The sequence below is a fragment of the Podarcis liolepis genome (assembly GCF_965112155.1).
Source record: "Podarcis liolepis genome assembly, chromosome: 7".
Classification (NCBI taxonomy): domain Eukaryota; kingdom Metazoa; phylum Chordata; class Lepidosauria; order Squamata; family Lacertidae; genus Podarcis; species Podarcis liolepis.
Window position 1 is genome coordinate 54955169 of NC_139561.1, and position 20369 is coordinate 54975537.

The window sequence follows — 20369 nt, forward strand, 5'->3', positions numbered from 1 at the left end:
TCTCAAGGAACAGCACAGGCCTGCTTCACTTTATAAGCAGTTGCTTTGCCCCTGTTTCCACAGTTATGTAGGTCAATAAAGGTTCTTGTTGTTATCGCTGTGTCTTGCTTCATGGAAACCCACCTACACCAGATATATTCTTCCCTTTCCATTTCTTGCTCTTAGTGTGGGTCTTGCTGGCAAAATTGTAATACCCATGTTTCCATAGGCCTTTTAAAACAGGGCCTCTTTCACTCTTCAGGTCAAGGGCAGTGTGCACTGTAGTAGTTGCTGCCTGCTTAACTTGTAATTTTGCTGTCTGAAGCAATATTTATATATTCTGTCACTTGTGTTTCCTATAATAAACCAAGCTTTCTTTATTCCTTGGGGTGAGAAGTTATTGTGGGCATGAGGTTAAGGGTTAACACATAACAAGCACATATCATAACTCCAGCAAAAGATCCTAAACCTATCTTTAGTGTGTGTGTGAATACACATGAGTGCTAGACATGCATGCGGGTTCAAAACACATACTGTTACCAGAATAGATGTGCTTCTGTGTCGGCTTGCTGGAATAAGAACTACCAGAAGTGGCACATGGAAAAGGTACATGTATATGACACATCCATATATGTCTCGCCCTTTGTTTGTCTGAATTCCATACTTGCAAGAGGAACAGGCAACCAGGAGCGGCCACAACCTTGCCAAGGAAGACTCAGGCAAGAAATGGTGGTCCTAACTTGGCATTCCCTCTGCCAACTCACCTCCACTTTTTTCTCTGGCCGGAGCTGGCCTCGCTCCGTAAAGCAGATGAAGGCAGCATAATCTTTGTTCTCCTGCTGCTCACAGACCCACTGGAAAGAGTAGGTGGCATTGGTGGGGTTCATGATGGCAAAGCTCCTACCCAAGACATGGAAAAAGTGACATCGGAGACATGTTAGGCTGTCAGCTAATGGGGGGGGGGGAGTCTAGTTGATTGTTCATCTGTCTTTTAAGAACCCAGTTCAGTAACAAATTGCATTTATGCACTTTTGCATAGCACCAAAGGTCTAGTGCAAGGATATGTGCTTGGTTTTTGTTTTTTTGTGGTGAAGTACAACACAATTTATTTCTTAAAGCTATCACTCATTTTAGAGAGAAAGACTATTTTTAACATTTGATTTTCTTTCCCTTTACAAGTCTTTACAAGCCTATCACAAAGCCACATAAAAAATAAGCAAGTGTGCTTTCATTTTCAGAGTGCTACTGATTAAAAGTCAGCCCCCACCAGTGAATCAAATAAACTTTAGTTGATTAGTCGACTGATCACATCAATAAAAGCTTGAAGCCTGGATGCAAATAAAAGTGCCTGATTCACTAATTCAGCATGTGGGTCACTATCAGCCAGAACTCAAGTTATTGGGTGAAGTTATGAAATTCACACGCTTGAATCCCTGCCTCCTGACTTTTATCAGATAAGTGACATGCTTTATATGAAGAAAAACAATGGTAAAGGTTCCCAGAAGCCAAAGCATAAACAATAACAAGACCAATTTATTACATCAATAAAGATACAGCAAAACAACCCAAATAATATTAATCAGAAGAGGGAACACCAGTTGAATAATCCATTTTGACAAATCTTTTTCAATAGCATCTATTTCCTCAACGGTCCTTGGAGGCAGTGATAACATCCAGCTACTGAGGATATATTCTTATTCCTCTAGTGCTTTTCTGCTGATAAACATTCTTTTTTCTATGTAGGTGCTTTTGCACTGATGCAAAACTTTCAGATGTTAGCAAATGCTTCCAAGGTAGCTGCTTCAGACCCTCTCCAGAGTCATGACTGGCGCTGGTGTGCCACGCAGGAAGGAGAAATAGCAAAACCGCAGCCGTGGAATAAACTGCTGCACCAGCAGCCCCACCATCCTGGGCACGCAACACTGCCAAAGGGAAAGCAGCTCTCTCGGCTGAAAGCCCAAGCCCAAGGGATGTTCCCAGTCACTGCTTAGAACACCTATGAGTGTTTGAATGAAGCAGTCAGTGCAAAGAACTGACTGGATACTCACCGGGTGTTCCTGACATACACTCCTATAGAAGTAAATTCAATCACTTTGGTGTTGGCATCCAGGCTCATCCCACCAGGCCCTCGCAAGTCTTGGTTGCGTCTGTGCGCAGTGATGTAATTGGAATCTTCCAGCTCAAAATGACAGTAGGGCAGGAGGCTCTTCGCCTTCACAGCCACAACTGGGCCTTCCTCATCAGGCTTCAGGTTAGAAATACTGAAAGGAAAAAGGCCCAGGTTGACAGGGAATATGAAAATTAATTTCTGGGACTCCCTACCTCACACATGGCATGTGATCCATCTTTTCCCCACAAGGAAACTCTCTTGCTATTTTTCTGCCTCTTTGGCAGTGATCACCACCCTTTCTGGACTAACAAATCCCCATTTTACTCAGTTTCTCACCAAGCATTATACGGTCAATGCACATTTGCATCTGCTGGCGTTCCAAGGCATGAGCAAAAGCTTCACCCGCATTTTGTCCCACTGAGCAGATATATACATACTATTCAGATAAGTTCAGCATTTGACTGGTGTAGACCTCCACTGCATAAGGCTCAACTACTTGTGGCACTGTTGGGGAGAGTCAAAACTCTGTTGTTGGAGGCCTTTCCCCCCTATTTATGGGAACACTTGAGCCGCCACCATCCCAAGTCCATCAAAAGGGGGCAATGAAGTAAGAGGAAACCTGTGTTGCTGCCTCTGCACTGCTCCTCCTCCCCTAGATTCAGAGAGACAGTGTTGATGCCAGAAAGATAGTGACTATAATTTCTGTGCAGTCATACAGAAAGTCACAGACCATGCTGCCTGCCTCCCACCGAACACCACAGCAGCTGTGTAAGGAAGCACTCAAGGTGAGAGCAAGATGTAACAACATCTGCAGTGTCGGGAAGATTTGCTCTCTCAGGACTTGTGGATGGCATTTGTGGGAAGTCTCCTTACCTGCAGAGTAGGCGGCCCTCAAACTCTCCCACTTCCTGAGGACAGAATTTCACCTGGAGGGTCTTGGAGCTCTTAGGAAGGATGGTACCACATTTGGGCTCCATGAAGAAGGGGGCTCCAGTGGCTGCTGGGGACACGTAGGAAGAAAGGCTGTCCACCATACTCTCAAAATGACTGAACCGTCGGCTGGACCCGGTCTTGATGGAAGCAACAGATGGAACTTCAGCTGAGTTGAAGGAAGAATTTGCTGAGACAACTGCTTCTCCTCAATGCATTACTCAAAGCAGCATTTTGTGACCTTCCATTTATTTTCCACATCTGGACGTTATGGCTTGTTGTGAACTCATCTACCAGGGCAAACATCTCTGGGACTTGGTGTGCAAGTTTGCCCTGGCCAGTGTCCTTCATGCTCCAGAGAATGTTATGGGGAAGAGGTGATGGCAACAGCAAGCACTTGAGACATAGAGCAAAAATGCCACGTTTAGGGTTGGCCTGGAAGCTGTAGCTTGCACAGAAGGCAGTGAAATGGCACTAATGAGTGGAGTGGTCGACTGTGAGCAAGAAGCACCACTTTTAAAAGAACTGTGCTGCCTGTGTGTTTGCTTCTGGGCCAAGTCCTTAGCAAGCTTGGCCTAGGTTATGTGGAGGAAAGCCTTCTTTCAGATAGACCTGTCTCTCTGCTTAGATATTCAAATGAAGTTGCATTGCAGCTGAGATCCATATTGTGATAGCTGGGGAGGGGTGGTGTGCTGCTTTTCTGTTGTGATGCTGTTGTAAAAATTGTCTTAATCTGGATGCATTTATTGCATTTTAATGTTGTAGTGAAGTTAGGAAAGACTTTACTACAAATGTGCTGGGTTTTTTTTAATAGAAAATGTATTTATATGCTTGTGAACTGCCAAAGAAATGTTTTAAATAAGCATACAGACAAGCTAAAAGTTCCCCATTAACTCTCTAGAAAGCATCCCCTGGCAAGTAACTCCCTTCTGGCTGATGCAGCTACTGTTGTACCTGTTGCAACCTGCCTTGAACGTCCCAGGCAAATATATGAACAGTCTTGAAAGATCCAAAAAGATGAGAGGAAAGGGCCAACAGGCAGGGGTGTGTGATGTTCCACAAGCTAGAAGGGAAGGATCTGAGGATGTTCTCAAGGCACCTGAGAAGCGGTGGAGAGCCTGAGAAGCCCACTAAGGCTTACCTGTTGCACCTTCTGGGCTGGCTGCCAAAGCCTCAGTAGCAAAGTTGACCGCCCTCCCGGTCTCCTCCATGATCACATTCCAGGTGTATTCTAGCTGCACGTTCCCTGTATTAGACAGCTCCACACTGGTAGAACAAGAGGGCAGAGAGAAAAGGAGGAAATTGGGAGGTCTGGCTCAGAACAAAGGAAATAGAGGAGTCACTGTGCTCTGGTCACATATACTAAATCCTCTTCATCACTAAGTTTGGGGAAAACAAGGTGGCCTGAAGCATGAATCAGCCATGGGAATGCAGATATATGTGTCCAGCACACTGTAAGGTAGGGGAAGCTGGACTCCACAAAGGGGGGGGGCACAAAAATAGAAGGCAGCCTCTGAACAAGATTCTGCATATTTGTTACTCACTCGTACACCCTTGTCTGGAACAGCAAAGTGTCCTTGAAGTTCACTGTCTCCACTTCCATTTTGTATTGTGCATAGTCCACAGTGGCACTCACCCAGAGCTCCAGTTCTCGGCCACTGTCTTCCACAGTCGTGTGAGCAGGTTCCGGATCTGTCTCAATCACCTACACCAACAGCAGAACAATAGGAAGCAGCCACAATAGGAAGCAACCACAAGGTGGCTCGTTTCCAACCTTAAGAACTTAAGAACAGCTCTTCAGGATCAGGTCAGTTGCACATCTAACCCCGCATCCTGTTCTCACAGTGGTCAATAGGAAGCCTGCAAGCAGGAACCAAGTGCCACAGCACTCTCCCCCTCCTGTGGTTTCCAGTAACTGGTATTTAGGGGCATTACTACCACCAGCAAGTGGATGGAGGCACAAGGAGAGACCACTTTGCCAGTGAGATTCAGCAAAGGAAACACTGTGATGGGTGTCCCCATTAGAAGCGATGAGCGTGAAAAGGATAAATATGAGTAAAAATTGGGTTACATATGAAAAATTAATACAAAAGGAAGGAAGTAAATAGAAAATGAAACCTTATGAAGAAGTTAAAGTAAACAAATTAGGACAACGTCACAGGTCAGGTGATAAGGAAGTAACTCATTCCAAGTAATATGTAAATCCCAAAAGGACAGGCTTCATTTTCATCACCCATTAGATCTGGGAAGAAAATAGCATTTGTTTCCTTTGACATCTCCAGATGAGAGTGCAGCTCCTGAACCCAGAGCCCAACAAGTGCCAGGTGAGGTTCATATCTGGCAAGGCAGCAAGCAGAAGAATAAAACAGCAGAGAAACCTCCTGAACAGCAAAAGGCTACAACAGGTCATGTGACAAATCCTGAGCTGTGCAACCTGTGCAACATACAGCAACCCCCCTGTTTCAATTTGTCTTGGACCTAGAATCCTCATTCCCTTGATGCAGAATTCAGCCTTGTTCCATTCAGCTCCATCAGTGCCTGCATGAGACCTCTCTGAGCACCTCTTCACTCCCTTGTTTCTTACCTTCTTCTTAGTTGGGCGTGTTGTCGTGATACTTTTTGAGATGTCCACCCATTTGACAGTGTGGAGGCGATCGTCCCAATCAGGCACTTGGTCAGCTGGCAACTGAAAGGCAATCTTGGTCACCTTGCACTTGATGGCCTGTTCTTTCAGTGTGACGGGGAGGCTAGATTTCAAGGTTACTGTGATGTTTTTGGTGCACCCGCTGTGGAGGTGGCCAACCTAGGGGAGGGGTGTGGAGAACCAGAGTGTCAGATGTTGGCAAGATAACCAAGGAGAAATAGCAGGATCATAAAAGACCTGCATTGATCACTGGACAGCCCTGAAAGTAAACTGAGTGCATGCTGATGGTGACCTGCACTTTTCTCCTTAGGGATTAATTCAGCACTGGTGAAAAGCACAATGGCAACTTCAGGCTGCAGCCTCCCCTGTATGATCTTCAACATACTGAAACATATTTTCATTCCAGTTGGGACTACATGTGGCAATTCCACACTAAACAATTGTGGAAGCCTGCCCCCACCTTTGGTAACAATGGAGCCTGCAAGAGATAAGTGGGGTGCAAAGCCTTGGGCCTTTGGGAGCTTTGGCAGCAAAGGAGAATTGAGGACAGGGGTGCCTCCACCTACCTGTGGGGAGAAGTGAAGTGGACCTGAAGTCGGCCATTCAAATCTCATCACATCTGACTTGCTGTGGTTGGTTATGGTACATGATGCCTGATAGGACCTGCCAATGTGACAGTCCCCAAACTGGACGCAATCTATTCGGGGAGCTGTGGGGAAAGAGGCCAGGTGTTCTGAACAAGGGCAGCTTTTGTTGCCTCCCAGTGATAAAGACATTGTCACAAGGCGTAGCTTCTTACTTCCCACTTGCCTTCTTGATCCTTGAAGCCCCTTTGCCCATTAGCTCAATTCAAATGCCACACTCAACCATGGTATGCACTGAACGTTAAGAACCCACATCATGGTTTGAATGTCCATATGCATAGCTGCCAAACTACAGTTTGGAGCTGCTTGCCTGCTTTTGTTTTCCATCTGCTTAGAACTCAGGTTTCTAAGTTCACAAGTTTGCTTCCATCTCCTCAGTGCATCACCAACCTTTCAAAGTGATCTGCTGGGGGAGAAGGGGCTCAGGATCTGGCCCACCATGGGATACTACTAAAAAAAAGCTGCCTATGTTTTGTTTTTTAACAATGTAGTAATACGTATGAAGTATTGCTGCAAATAGATATAAATCTACTTTCTTTATCTTAGGAAATATAGAAATCAACTTCTGTAGCAAAGGTGTCGATGAATTTAAAATTGTGTCTTATACTACAAAATATAATATTTAGAATTTATTGGACTCTAATGTTTGTATAGAAAGGGACTATCTATGACAACCTGTTGTAGATGTAATAATGCTTCTTTGAAAAGTATGTTTATGCAATGTCCAATGCTTATGAATTTTGGAAGAAAGTGCTAGAGTGTATAAATATTACTTTGGGGGGAAAGCTAGTATTGTCAGAGGACGGTATTATTTTAATATCTACCTACTATATTTGACAACTGGTTAGCATAAATGGATTATTTTCACCTTCACTATGGCTAAAAGACTGATATTGATCCACTGGAACCCAGTGGCGGAGCTTCATGCTCCGGCACCGGGGGGCAGACAGCAGGCAGGGGCATGGTATGCCGCCTGTGGGGACGTGGCGCCCAGCATGGGCAGCGGGGGGGGGGGGGAGCTGCGATGGCACCCCACCGGGATCACGCTGCTGGGGGTGGTGTGCTTACCCCGCACTCCTCTTCCTCCGCCACTGCTGGAACCATAAATCTATGCCCCCCTTTAATCAATGGATAGAATATATGACAACTCTTGCAACACAGAAACAAATAGCTTATAGACATAGACTGTTTATGGATCACTATTATGACATTTGGAAGCCATTTATAAAAATATAGTAGATTATACATAATCGTGTATGTATTAGAATATTAATTTCATTTATATGCCTTTGTATTAGATAAGTATGTATGTCATTATAGTGAGTTTCCCCCTTTTTATGCACCATTTGTTTCATTTTTCTTGTTTTCCACTTTATTTTGTTTAATTGAAATATTTTCAATAAAAATGAATAATATTATAGCCTTCATATCACGAATGTTTACCACATTTGTTGGGTCTACTTATGCATAAGATGTGAATACAGTTACTAGTTTTTATTCTGTAATAGAATTATATTCTTGAGACATAAAAAAAATAAAATTGGCCTCGAGAGCTGTCCATGCAAGAAGAATTATTGTTTGTCTTATTATCCCAGCATAGAATCTTCAAGTTCTGGGTAAGATTTTGCTCTGAGGAAATCCATTGCCTCAATTAACTGTTAATCTGTGATCAGCTAGGTATGGCCAGCACATTTTGGGAGGATCTCTAAACAAGGCAACATTTGTCACCCATTGCTAGCGGCCCCACCCCTAGTTCACTGAAGCATCTTTCACCCTTTCTCTCACCCTCAGCCGTGTTCTCTTCCAGATGTCTTTCAGAATCAGTCTCCGTAATGAAGCTGTGGATGTTGTCCAGCACGACATCATCCTGGTAGCCCTCGCCCACCATTTGGATGGTGGTCTCCTCGTACTGATTGTCCACAATAGAGAGGTGGATCAGTCCTTCAATGCGCTGGGCCAAGGTGGGTTGGAAAACCACATCAAACTCAGCAGATTCCCCATTGTGCAGGACAAGAGTGGCCGTGTGAGGTTTCCTGACTATGAAAGGATAAAGGAAATAGGAGACCAAAATATCAGAATCCCTACGCCACAACGCCCAGAGATCTCAGGGAGAAAGAAAAGGCCCTTCCTTTGCTTTTTCTTTACAAGACCTTCAGCTGCACTCTGCAGACGTTTTGTTCAGGCAGCCATCTCAGTGCTCTGGACAAGGGGCTAAAAGGAAGAAAGTGCCACAGGGAGCCCCACCCACCTTTCCACAGCTACTGTGCCCTTGCCATGGTAGCACGTATGTGTCATTTACCTCCCTCGCTGGGTTCATTCTCCTCATTCTGAGAAGTCATATAAATGCACTTGGTAGTGGGTCTGTGTTTCAAAGTGAAAGCACAATTTTCATCTGAGATGTTGAGAAACAGCTGGGGAAAGGGACAAAACAAGAAAAGCAACACAGCCATGAGTCCTGGGAGACCATTTAGATCCAGACAGCACCTTGGAATACTATCAAATAGGCAGAACTTTGCCTGACAGCTTTTTCTGTAAATTCTTAACATCCAGATGTTTAAGGTAACCAATTCAGCCTATGCTGCTATGAAACCCTTTAATACATTAAACTAGGGATAGGAAACTGCTGACCTCCAGGCCAGATCTTGTTCCCAGGATATTTAAGTCAATCCTGCACCGCCCTCTCCCCCTTGGCTCTGGCATGGTAGCTTTAGTGTCCTGGCAGACACTCATGAAAGCCTCCTGGAGGCAACTTTTGAGCCCTTTGAAGAAGGAACCCTGGGTAGCTTGAAAAACACATGGAAGAAGAATGCAGCTGGGGAAAAGTGGAGAGCTACTTGGACAACAGTGGAGGGGAGGCAGCCTGGGGAGGGACACCATCCACCATCCACCCATTCTCCTGGGCAGCCTCACTCAGCGGCACACCCCAGTGGCAGCAATGGTGGCCAAGAGTTGCTTCCTCAAGGGCTAGCCCTCAGATGGGATGTGTGGCAGAGTGGAAAAAAGAACAAGAAATAAGAACAGGAGGGTCGGGTGATGGCAGCGGAACCACTCCCCCCCCCCTCATATATGGTCCCAAAGATCTAAGAAGCACCAAATCAAAGCAGGGCATTTGGAGTGGCTGTCCCTGTGATTGGGGTGGTGGGAAGAAAGTGAAAAGCTCTCCCTGCATGTATATAAAAAAGCCCATGGGTTCCCCTTCCACGCTGACTTTTAAATGCCTGCCGAAAACCTTCCTATTTCCCCAGGTGTATGCAGGCAATACATTCTTCCACAATGGTTAACTGATGCCTCTTTTTCACTTTTCATATGGTTTTTCATTTTTTGTTTTGTTTTATTGCTGTAAACCGCTTTAATATATTTTAACAACATATGTATTACTTATTTATTTAGAAAAATATTTATAAGTGCACCTTATGGACCACATAAGAGCAACATTGCCATGCCCAAACCTGCCTACCTGGACTAGGATGCTGCCACAGTTCTTAAAGACCAGAGGAAGGATCTCTGTATGGCCCAACAGGAGCCTCCTGAAGAGTAGGAGTGGGTTCCCTTTCTTATTGCGGAGCACAGGGCGCATGATGGTGACCTGAGGGAGGTTGCCATCCCCAGTGACCTCAAAGGATAAATTCCTTGACTTTGCAACCACACTGAAAGTAAGAGACAAGGGAACACATTGCCCTTGGGTGCATGTCTAGAAGATGGCCCAAAGGAGCCACCACCTTTCCATCAGCCATGACTGGGATACCTGGGCGGTGCATCAACAGCAGCCTCAAAAATGCACTGGTAGTTTTGCATGCTCTGCGGTGAGAAGGTCAGGCTTGTGAAGGCATGTGAACGGCTGGCAATGCACATCCGCACTGGTTGGAGCTCAAAGATGTCACTGATCCGGAAACTGGACTGTGGAAACATCATACAGCTGGTGAAGCTTCAAAAACCACTTACAGAAAGCCCCCTCCCTGAATAAGAGGATGTGGAGAATGGTAGGACACTTCCTGGACTAATAATAATAATAATAATAATAATAATAATAATAATAATAATAATAATAATAATTTTATTATTTATACCCCTTCCATCTGGCTGGGTTTTCCCAGCCACTCTGAGCGGCTTACAACACATACAAAATTGTAAAACATTAGACATTAAAAATTTCCCGAATGTCTTCTAAGAGTCAGATAGTTGTTTATTTCCTTGATATCTGATGGGAGGGCATTCTACAGGGCAGGCACCACTACCAAGAAAGCCCTCTGCCTGGTTCCTTGTAACCTCACTGCCAGATGTCCCTCGGAGCTGGAGCTCAGTGTCTGGGATGAATGATGGAGGTGAAGACACTCTTTCAGGTACACTGGGCTAAGACCATTTACGGCTTTAAAGGTCAGCACAAACACTTTGAATTGTGCTCAGAAACATACCAGGAGCCAATGTAGGTCTTTCAGGACCAGTGTTATATGGTCCTGGCGGCCACTACCAGTCTAGCTGTGGCATTTTGGTCTGGCAGTTAGCCTGCTTCCTTCCAAGCTGCCGCCAGCTCTGCCAATGCAGCAAATGCTGCCACGACTGATTTATCAATGGACCCAGTTTGCTATGATAGGGGCAAACATCCCTGTATTTCTTCCCTGTATTTATATAACAAGCTTCCACATGAAATTCCTAGACCATTAATTTTATTCTGTTTCAGCTATGTACATGGTGATTTCTTGGGTTTAAATAGAGATGGGCAAACTTTTTGCTTACCCCTGAGGGCCATATGCAACCACAAGAGCGCATGATGGTGGGCATGGCCATTCATTCCTATGTACACTCTTGCAGGGAGAATATAGATGGGGAAAGCGAATCCTCCCCATGCTCCAGTCTTCCCATTGCAGTCATGTAACTTACATGCCCTAGCCAACCCTTGCAGGGAACTGGCTACAGGAAGCACAAGGAAAGGAATCTGTTTTGTGGTAGGCAGTCAGGCAGGGGGAAATAAAAGCATGGTATCAAAGCTAGCAGTGGAGGAACATTAGGAAGATTGCAAGAGAGACCCATGATGGCCACCTGGAGCCGTGTTAAATAAATACAATCTTAACTCCCAATCTAAGGGGTGGTGGCAGCAGCAGCAGCAGCTACCACACAAAACCACCACAGCACAGCAGATGCTCTCACCTTGGAAGAGATGGACTTTACGCTAAAAACCACATCACAGGGGATTCGGCCAGTGTTGCAGATCTTGAACCGGGCAACTGCCTGGTGCCCAACCAAAACGTTATTGAAGATGAACTTGTTTTCATCAGTCACAAACACACACTCGCATCCTATGGTCTTCAGAACCTGGCTGAGGTTGCTGCTGTTGCAGATTCGATGCTCCTCAAAAATGCTCCCCATGTCATCCATCACAAAACCTTGGGGAAATACAGTGAGGACAACTTAATTACATATTGAAGTTGAGATAGGACAGAGCAACTCTTCCAAAAGTAATTATTTATCATTCCTTTCACAGGGCTTCAGGGTAAGGAGGGCTACTCCCTGGAATAATATCACAGGACAAAATAAATCCCTCCCTCCCTGCAGATGGCAGGCAAAATGAAAGAGACTCAAGAGATTAGTTCTCCTTCCAGTTGTGATGGTTCCAGAGCTGCTACTATCACCTACCTGGGACACACGATTCTGCAAGCAGACTGTACTGAATGCCACCAGGGTTGTCGTCGGGGTCTCGGTCAGTGATCTCTATGGCCATGTACTCCTCAAATTTCCCTACTGCATCTGCAATGCAGTCCACAGTGATGGTCTGATGGCCTCCCGGAGGAATGGTTCCAAATCCAGGGGAGACGGTGAATATGCCAAGGGAGAAGCGAGCCTATGGAGAGAGCCCAAGCAGGAGGCAGCCTTCACTACAGCTGCCACTGAACCAATGCAGGTAGTGCTGCACCAGCTATTTTGGGTCTGTTTACTATAGAAGCAGGTGAAAGAGACAGTTGGCAACGTAAGGAAGCTGCACTTGGCAAACCTTACACAGGTGCAGCAGTGTGCCCAATGCTGAGGATGCTGAAAGCTGAGGACCAAATCAGAGCATCCAACCCTACTTGCTCTTCCTTCCTGGAGTCCATTAATGTGGAACACCTGGGGAGGGAGAGGTTGTTCCCAAGGAATGCTGCTCTCTGCCTCCTCTCCCTGGTTTCCTTCCCTGAGCACAGCACCTGCCAAGATGGCGCACATGTGCTTGTTTAGATACTTCATTTAATTCATTCATTGGTCTCTAACAAAGCATCTCAAAGCAACTAACAACAGTAATGTCTATACAGATGCAATTCACAAAGTTACAACATTGAAAACCAGCAAGGTTTTGGAAGACTCTATATGAATCTGGGACTTAATGAACAAATGGGCAACCCACATCCAAGAGAGTCGAACAGACAAAAAAAAACCCCTTTCAATCAACCCGGCATAGTTTTATTACACGGGCAACATCAACAGAACATGGATATAGGCCTCCAAAAACACACAGAGACTTGTGGAATGATACCTTTTCTTAAAAACTGAAGTGACTTAAACATTAAATGTAACTAAATAGACATTTGGTGCTTGGGGGGGACAGGCAATTGCTGAATATTGATTGTTGCTGCTTGTATAAATAAGCGAAAACAATAACATATTTGGCAATACCATTCCCACCCAACCTCCCCAAAACAGTAAGATGTCTCACATTTGCCCAATAGGAAACACTATCCCTGCATGGCCAGAAGGTCTGAAGGAGAAAGAATGAGGAAAGAATAGCTCCCAAGGAGCCTAGAAAGAGCACCAGCGACCCAGACGCCAGACCCAGAGCTCATGGGGATGAAGGGGAAGCAGGCCCCTGCCTACCTGCACCACTGTGGTCACATCCTTTTGCATGGATTCTGTGCGCTTGCTTTGCCTTCCCAGCTGAGCAGTCTGCCGGCCAAGGTAGACATCACTAGTGCGGGAGGTCTTCTCATGAGAGGGTCTGCAAGAGAAAGTGGAAACAAAATACTTCTGGATGGGGATGTAGACTCCAGCCACCACTCCAGAGCCTGACTTTGCTACAGTTGGGATGAACTGAAATATGCATCTTATTGGGGATAAACTCATGAACAAACACATGTCAGAGGCTCCCAAAGTCTGAGTCACCAGCAGACAGGCACCTCCAAAAGGGCCACAAGTCCGTGGCTGGCTGGCATGGGGCCAGTGATCTCAGGCTGATGAGGAAGTGGTGAAACCAGAGGGGCAAATGACTTCATGTCGCAGCTAGACGGTGTGTGTCAGGTGATGAATGGAGGGTGAAAAGGAGAGCATGGAGTCTTCTAGGCTGGGAGGCGGGGGAACTGCAGCAAACCTTCAGGGTAGTTTCATTACACTGGAAACATGCTGCCTTATTGCAGTGGCTGGATTTTATGACACTTCTTTGGAACCTAATGAGGTTTTGAAAGGAAAAGGAAGGTTGAACATGTGGATTCTGCATGGCCACACTGGCCTTGCCTGAGAACACACTCCAAATTGCAATCAAGTTCAGAGCCCAAATCCATCCTCTCTCTCAAGAAAACACCCCCCGTTGCCTGCTCACCCTTTCCTCAGTGGGATCACCACATCTCGGATTTGCCTGCAGATGCCATACTTGAAGTCGAGGATCCCTTTGTTCTCAATGGTGAAGCTGTTGGTCTTCCGGGAATTGAGTACCACAGGCCCAAAGTTTATGAGTGATGGGGGGGTGATGCTGTATTTGGTAAACATGCAATGCACTGACACCTTGATGGGAATGGTGGCAATGATCTCTCCTCCTTCGCAGAGGTTGGGCTCAACAACCTAGACAGAGGACAAGAGATTAGGCTGGCAGAAGGATGAGCTCTAGCTTGTGGCGATAAAGCACCACAATCCAAATCCTTGCCCTGGTGATCCTCTTGTTCTTCTCTTCCCACCTGGAAGCTGCAGAGGGAGAGGTGGGAAACACGCCCCCTGCCCAGCACAGACTCTGCTGAGAGATTGGTTTTCTTTGGCTCCTCCTATCACAGAACTGTTCCAATGCATGTAGGTCATCATAAGGAATGGCAGTCAGAGACCAGCGCTCCAAGAATATGCCACCTGGGCACAAGAGCAGACTCCCTGCTAGGAGGCACTCTTTACTCAAAGAAACTAAAACAGTGCTGGCCTAGTGATCACAGCAGTAGATCTTGCCCCAATGAGGCAATTGCAAGGACCAAAGGTCCCCACCTTCCCACCTCTCTCTCTTGCTCCTCCCCCAGTTCCTTCCCCAGCAGTCTACGCCTCCTCCATCTTGTCTCTCTTTGCTCTGCTCTGCTCTCTTCATTTATCTACATGTTCTGGGAGACAAGTGGCAGGGAAGCTGGTCACAGCAGGAAGGGGAGATTCCCTAGTTTCTTCAGCAGCCTGCCTTCACTCTGCCTTTTGACACCCCCCCCCCCCCCGCTTCTTCCTCTGAATCTGGATTGCTCTCTGCCATAGCCTCTCTCTGCTCATTAAACCCTGTCACCTTTTCAGCTTCTAACACCTCCTCCTCCCAGTCTGCTCCCTCTTCTCCCTTTGACCATTCATCATCCTACCACCACCAGTCCCCTGGCTCTGAGCCTTCTTTCCCTGTTTTGTCTCTTTGGTAGGTAGAAAGGCTGACTGCTAAGGCTTCTCCGCTTATATGGTGATTTCTGGAGAGACCACCTAAGCAAAGAAGGATCCTGTAACAGCAGCAGCTATGCATTGAAGGCACTGCTTAGCCACCAAGTCCATGTGCCATGTACAAACACACACATACTCAAGTATACACAGTGAAGGCATTTCAAGGCCTCTTTACTGCTAGCTCTTGCCAGCTCTCTTACGTGGCACTGCAGAATAGGCTTCTCCTCAATTTTCACTTCCCTCCCAGAGCGAAAAAGTATCAGGACTGAAGTGGGACGGTCATTGGGACCCAAATTCCCTTTCTGGGGTGTGATGGTGAAGAGTGGAGTCACATTGGGCATCCCATGATCTGTGGATTCCACAACAAAGCTAGAGAGCAAGGACAAAACAAAGACTCCTCAGCACTGGACCAGAATCATGACAGACACTAAAGCTAGAGGCAGTAAGAAAATGAAGAGATACTGAAACAACTTCCCAAAAGGTTGTGGCCAGCTGTGTCCATTTTAAACTAATATAATGACCCCCAAAAAGTGAGGTGTGCACACAATGAGCCTGTGTCAATGAGCCTGTGGGTTGAAGAGCCCATTTTTCCATGCATGCTTTTGTGCACTTTCATCTACACATGATGAATTTCAATAGAACTCTGTCTCAATGTTTCCCATCCACATTAGTGGGTGGTGCTTGATGGGAGGTTGTGCTGTCTACTCCCCGCACCTGGAACTTCTCCATCCTCCCTGGGTACTGGAAACCTGAGATTCATTGTAGGCCATGCACTCAGGTATTGGTTTGCCTGTGCACAGCCATTTTTAAATTTATTTTTCACTTACACATTTCCCAGTATATCAAATTTGCACAAAGCAGCATAAAAGAGAGAGAGTGTGCCATGTCTGACTCCATCAGCAGCCCACCAGGGATCAGCTTGCCAATGGAAGTAGAGGGGTGATAGACAACACTCAGCAAAATGTCACCACTCACTCACACACAAAAACCCTGCCCACACAACATACTTCAGTACATCCACAGTTGCGTAACAGAGGATTTTACAAAATAAAAAAAACTCCTTCCAGTAGCACCTTAAAGACCAACTAAGTTAGTTCTTGGTATGAACGACTGCAATAGGTCTTACAGGAAAAGGCAAGGGGTGAGAAGGTGAAAAATGGCTTGGTCATGTATAATGAGATAAGAATCCAATGTCTTTGTTCAGACCAGGTCTCTCCATGGTTTTAAGACCTATTGCAGTCGTTAAGAGTCGTCAACAGGCTCATCTCAGCTATCTGCCAATCTCCCATTCCCACCACCCTTCTGAGTAATACCCCTCCCCACCTTCTCACTATATAGAAGGATCTGGCAACTTCTGTTTCAGTGTATCTGAAGAAGTGTGCATGCACACGAAAGCTCATACCAAGAACTAACTTAGTTGGTCTTTAAGGTGCTACTGGAAGGAATTTTTTTATTTTGACTATGGCAGACCAACACGGCTACCTATCTGTAAGAGGATTTTACGTAGGAGTTTTTCCTTACTGCAGATAAGGAAAACCCAAATTAAAGTGTGGGTGGGAAGTGTGGGCTGCCACTTGGATGAAGGAATGCCACTTACTCTGCTCCTACCTCCAAAATACCTAGACCTTAAGGAAAGTCCTCGGCCAAGATATTGGAAACACAAAGAATTTACTTAAACCAAAGCCCTGAATGTAGAATGACCTGAATCTGGGTTACAATTAGGGTAAAGCCAAGCTCAATAACTAATCTCAGAAGGACTGAGGAGGAAGAGGGTGATGTTTGATGGCAGTAGTGTTTGTGCACCATCTTCAGCCCATGCTAATAAAGCCAACAGGAGACAAAGGGCACAACAGAAGGTGCCTTCCGAGTAAATGGAGCTCACCTGTACCCAATCTCATATTTTCCCTTGTTCTTCAGGGACAGCACTTGTTTAGCTTCATCCATGACTTTAATATTCCCAAGCTCCACACCACCATTTGTACCTGCAGCAACCAAAAGTCATTGTCATGAGTGGTCTGGATTTAACTGCTATTTTCCCACCCTTAGGAGTAAAAGTCACAGGCAGGACCAGGTAGATTACAACCCTTGCACTGGCAGCAGTGGGGGTAGCAGAGGGAAGCAGCAGCAATTGCTGTAGAGTACTAAGGAATGAGTGATTCAGGATGCCAGAGCACATCTCACAGAGGGCAGTTTCTGCCTTGAAGTTCTTTATATCTTTCTCCCAGAAGCTTTGTTATCCATGATGCAGCCAGAAGAGCAAGGCTCTTTTTTATCTGCCTTTTAAAACCAATTAAACTCCTCCTTTGAGAGCAAAGGGTGGTGCATATGTCTGGATGAAGCAGGTAAGCATAGAGAAAGGTGGAAAGAAAGATGGGGAAAAGGGATGTCCAAGCCTTCCCCCATCTGGTGCCCTCAGGTTGCTTTGGATTACAACTCCCATCATCCTTGATCACTGATGATGCTGGCTGGGGCTGTTGAAAGTTGGGGGTCCAACAACACTTGGAGTGCATTTGCAGGTAGTGGAAGGCTGCACTCCAGGCAATCATATGATAACAAGGTCCCAGGTGAGACAGGATGAATTTAGGAAAGGGTTCAAAAGCACTATTATCATGCGCACATGCACACACACACACACACACTCCCAAAGTGACTTATCTACATTGTGTAGGAGCTCCTATACCTGTCAGGATCTGCTTCTCTGAAAGGAGAGTGCAACAAGAAGCAATAACATATGACCATGTTGAAAGAACTATCTACTGAGAAATGCCCCTTCAGTGGTGGCTGCTCTCATGGTGGCTATATGTTATTCCTCAGCATGCTTCTGAACACCGCCAGCTGCTGGAAGAGCAGGGGCTGTTGTGCTTTGCCATGTTCATGGGCTTCTCAGTGGCCTTTAGTTGGCTGCTATGGGAACAGAATGCTGCACTAGATGGGCTTTTGGTCTGATCCTGCTGCAGGGCTCTTCTTACGGGTTGCATAGTTTAATTTGTAGGAAAGGGACATAGGGAAGTCCTGTCTTAGGAGGCCAGGAATTAGGTTTCTTGTCCTTTTTTTTTTATTAGTTTTCCAATATTGGTTCATTGTCCTTTTGGTCCTTTACTCTTGACTGCCCACCCTTACTTAGCATTCTTTCCAGTAAGCAATCAGTTCAGAATGGTTTTGGCTGGGAAGCGCTGAACCCACCTTTGGGAAAGCTGATGTCCAGGGCAACATCATAGGCCTCAGCAATGATTTGGATGTTTTCAATCTGGACAATCCCCAGAATATTTTCCACATCTGAAACCTGAAATGACAGCAAGCAACAGTCCTGTTGAGCTCCCTTAGCATCACTCTTTGCTGGGTGAAATTTGTTGCCAATACAGCCATATTTTCTGGACCAGAATTCAGTGAGAATGATGCTAGACCTTGTGGCTGATATAAGAGCCTAGGAGATGTTTTTAAAAGCACAATAAATAAATCCCTCAACCATGTCATATTCTGTCACGTTTGGTAAGCCACTGCTACCCCACGCCCAACAATGGGAACAATTCCCTGTCCCCTTTTCAGAGGAAACAAATAGTTTTGTGAAAATGGAGCAGGTGGGAAGCCACGCCTTATCCCAGCAGTAGAACATATGTGTGGTAAAGATGGGAGAGGCAGCAGTGCTCCCCACCCACACCAGCTGGCTGTAATTAAGCTCAGGTGGCCTATATGAGGAGTGGTGATGGGAAGCAGAGCTGCAGAACAAGCAGGAGTGGTCGGTTCTGCTTTATAAGCAGCAGAGAATCCTGAGGAAGAAAGAGAAGAGGAGGGCTGATGAAAGGACAGAGGGAGATTTTGATGGAAGAAATCCTGCAGAAGCAAGATTAGAGAAGGCTCTAGTGATAGTTAAGATACCTCACAGATATCTCATAGATTCATAGGTTTAGAAGGGACTCTGAGGATCATCTAGTCCAGGCATGGCCAAACTTGGCCCTCCAGATGTTTTGGGACTACAACTCCCATCATCCCTAGCTAACAGGACCAGTGGTCAGGGATGATGGGAATTGTAGTTCCAAAACATCTGGAGGCCTGAGTTTGGCTGTGCCTGACTAGTCCAACCATTTGCAATGCAGGAATATGCAGCTGTCCGTTACAGGATCGAACCAGAAACCTTGGCACTGTCAGCACCACGCTCTAACCAAATGAGTTATCCAAATTTAACTCGTCTGCACAGAAGAATATGAGAGGGGGCTGAGAACCCTCTTAGGGCTTGTGGCTTGGTGAAGAGTTCCACAACTGGCTTTGCCCAGAACAAACACACACATTTTTATCTGCACACACATTCTTGTTGCCTTAACCTGCAATTATCTGGTCTCAAATAAAAGTATGACTGATACTTGCAGCACTCAGAAGCAATAAGAAAAAAACATTATTTCCATCAATGTTTTACTACAGTTTAGGATGAAAAATTAAATTCTGCAAGTGAGCAGAGTGTAACTTTTAAGTTGATTCTGGTCTTAGTTCAAGCCCTAGACACCAAATGATACACAGAGCTAAAGAAGTGCCCAGAGCCTGGCCAATATTTTATGCTGCTTCAGGCAAAGGACAAAATGGGGTCCTCACCTTTCTACATGTAGAGGCTGACCAGAGTATCCCCTGGAATGAATTTCAATGTGGGTGACTGATGGGACAGTATGCCAAGTGAGGGGCTGCAGAGAAGACAATGTAGCACACACAGCAGGAGGCAGGAGCCCCATCCTGCCACCTGATAGGGCTGTTCCTTTAAGTGCCATCCTGATATTTTTACAGCCCCAAGGACCAGAGACACTCCCAAGCTTTTGCAAAAAAACAAACACAAAACCACACACACCAGGAAAAGTGGCAGCATGCAAGACCCAACCAACTGGACTGTAGCTGCCAAGGAATGCTCACCTCTAGGCGAATGGCCTTCTTAATGTTGAGTGTCTTTGTGGCCCTAAAGTTCACTAGCAGGCAGTACTCCGAGTAGGGTTCAATCACACCCATATCAACGGCAAGAGAGAAATCATCACCAATGTTCTCCATGCCGCTGACCCTCCATGCAACAGGCAGAGGAGTGAAGTTCTTGAGGTAGAGTGGCTTTGTCTCCTTTCTGCAGAAACAAGAGAAGCCAAAGCAGCATAGTTTTCTGGGGGCTACAAGAGTTTTGCTGTGTCTCTTTATGCTGGGCACGTGAGATCATGCTCACCCAACTGGGAAAGTGGCCATGACTTATATGGCAAAAGGAAGGGAACATCTCTTGGAGAATGACACCCAGCTGAGTTCCATGCTGTAGCTCGCATAATGGCTGAGCAGAGGATTCATTTGCACACAGCCTCAACTGAATAAACAAGGCCAGCAACTTCAGTTTTACATGCTCACAGTTTACATGCCCTTCAAACCTCACTCAGTGCAGAGAAATACACTGTATGCTACCCTGGAAAGCTCAGAGGTCAATGGT

The 20369-nt window shown here is 45.9% G+C and overlaps 1 protein-coding gene across 4 annotated transcripts in view; it reads right to left on the reverse strand.

Annotated features, from left to right (window-relative positions):
* HYDIN (HYDIN axonemal central pair apparatus protein) overlaps positions 1–20369 on the reverse strand; it is a 132074-nt gene that overhangs the window by 19044 nt on the left and 92661 nt on the right. For all 4 annotated transcript variants that reach the window (XM_083514875.1, XM_083514877.1, XM_083514874.1 and 1 more), the window contains 19 exons: positions 19823–20021; positions 18113–18212; positions 16812–16911; positions 15130–15298; positions 13866–14104; positions 13148–13268; positions 11939–12143; positions 11453–11688; positions 10053–10204; positions 9765–9954; positions 8607–8718; positions 8093–8344; positions 6230–6372; positions 5604–5822; positions 4564–4724; positions 4161–4285; positions 2963–3188; positions 2028–2240; positions 744–879 (listed from right to left, as the gene is read on the reverse strand). In XM_083514875.1, coding sequence (XP_083371001.1) covers positions 744–879; positions 2028–2240; positions 2963–3188; positions 4161–4285; positions 4564–4724; positions 5604–5822; positions 6230–6372; positions 8093–8344; positions 8607–8718; positions 9765–9954; positions 10053–10204; positions 11453–11688; positions 11939–12143; positions 13148–13268; positions 13866–14104; positions 15130–15298; positions 16812–16911; positions 18113–18212; positions 19823–20021 — 3298 coding nt within the window. The remainder of the gene's footprint in view (positions 1–743; positions 880–2027; positions 2241–2962; positions 3189–4160; positions 4286–4563; positions 4725–5603; positions 5823–6229; positions 6373–8092; positions 8345–8606; positions 8719–9764; positions 9955–10052; positions 10205–11452; positions 11689–11938; positions 12144–13147; positions 13269–13865; positions 14105–15129; positions 15299–16811; positions 16912–18112; positions 18213–19822; positions 20022–20369) is intronic.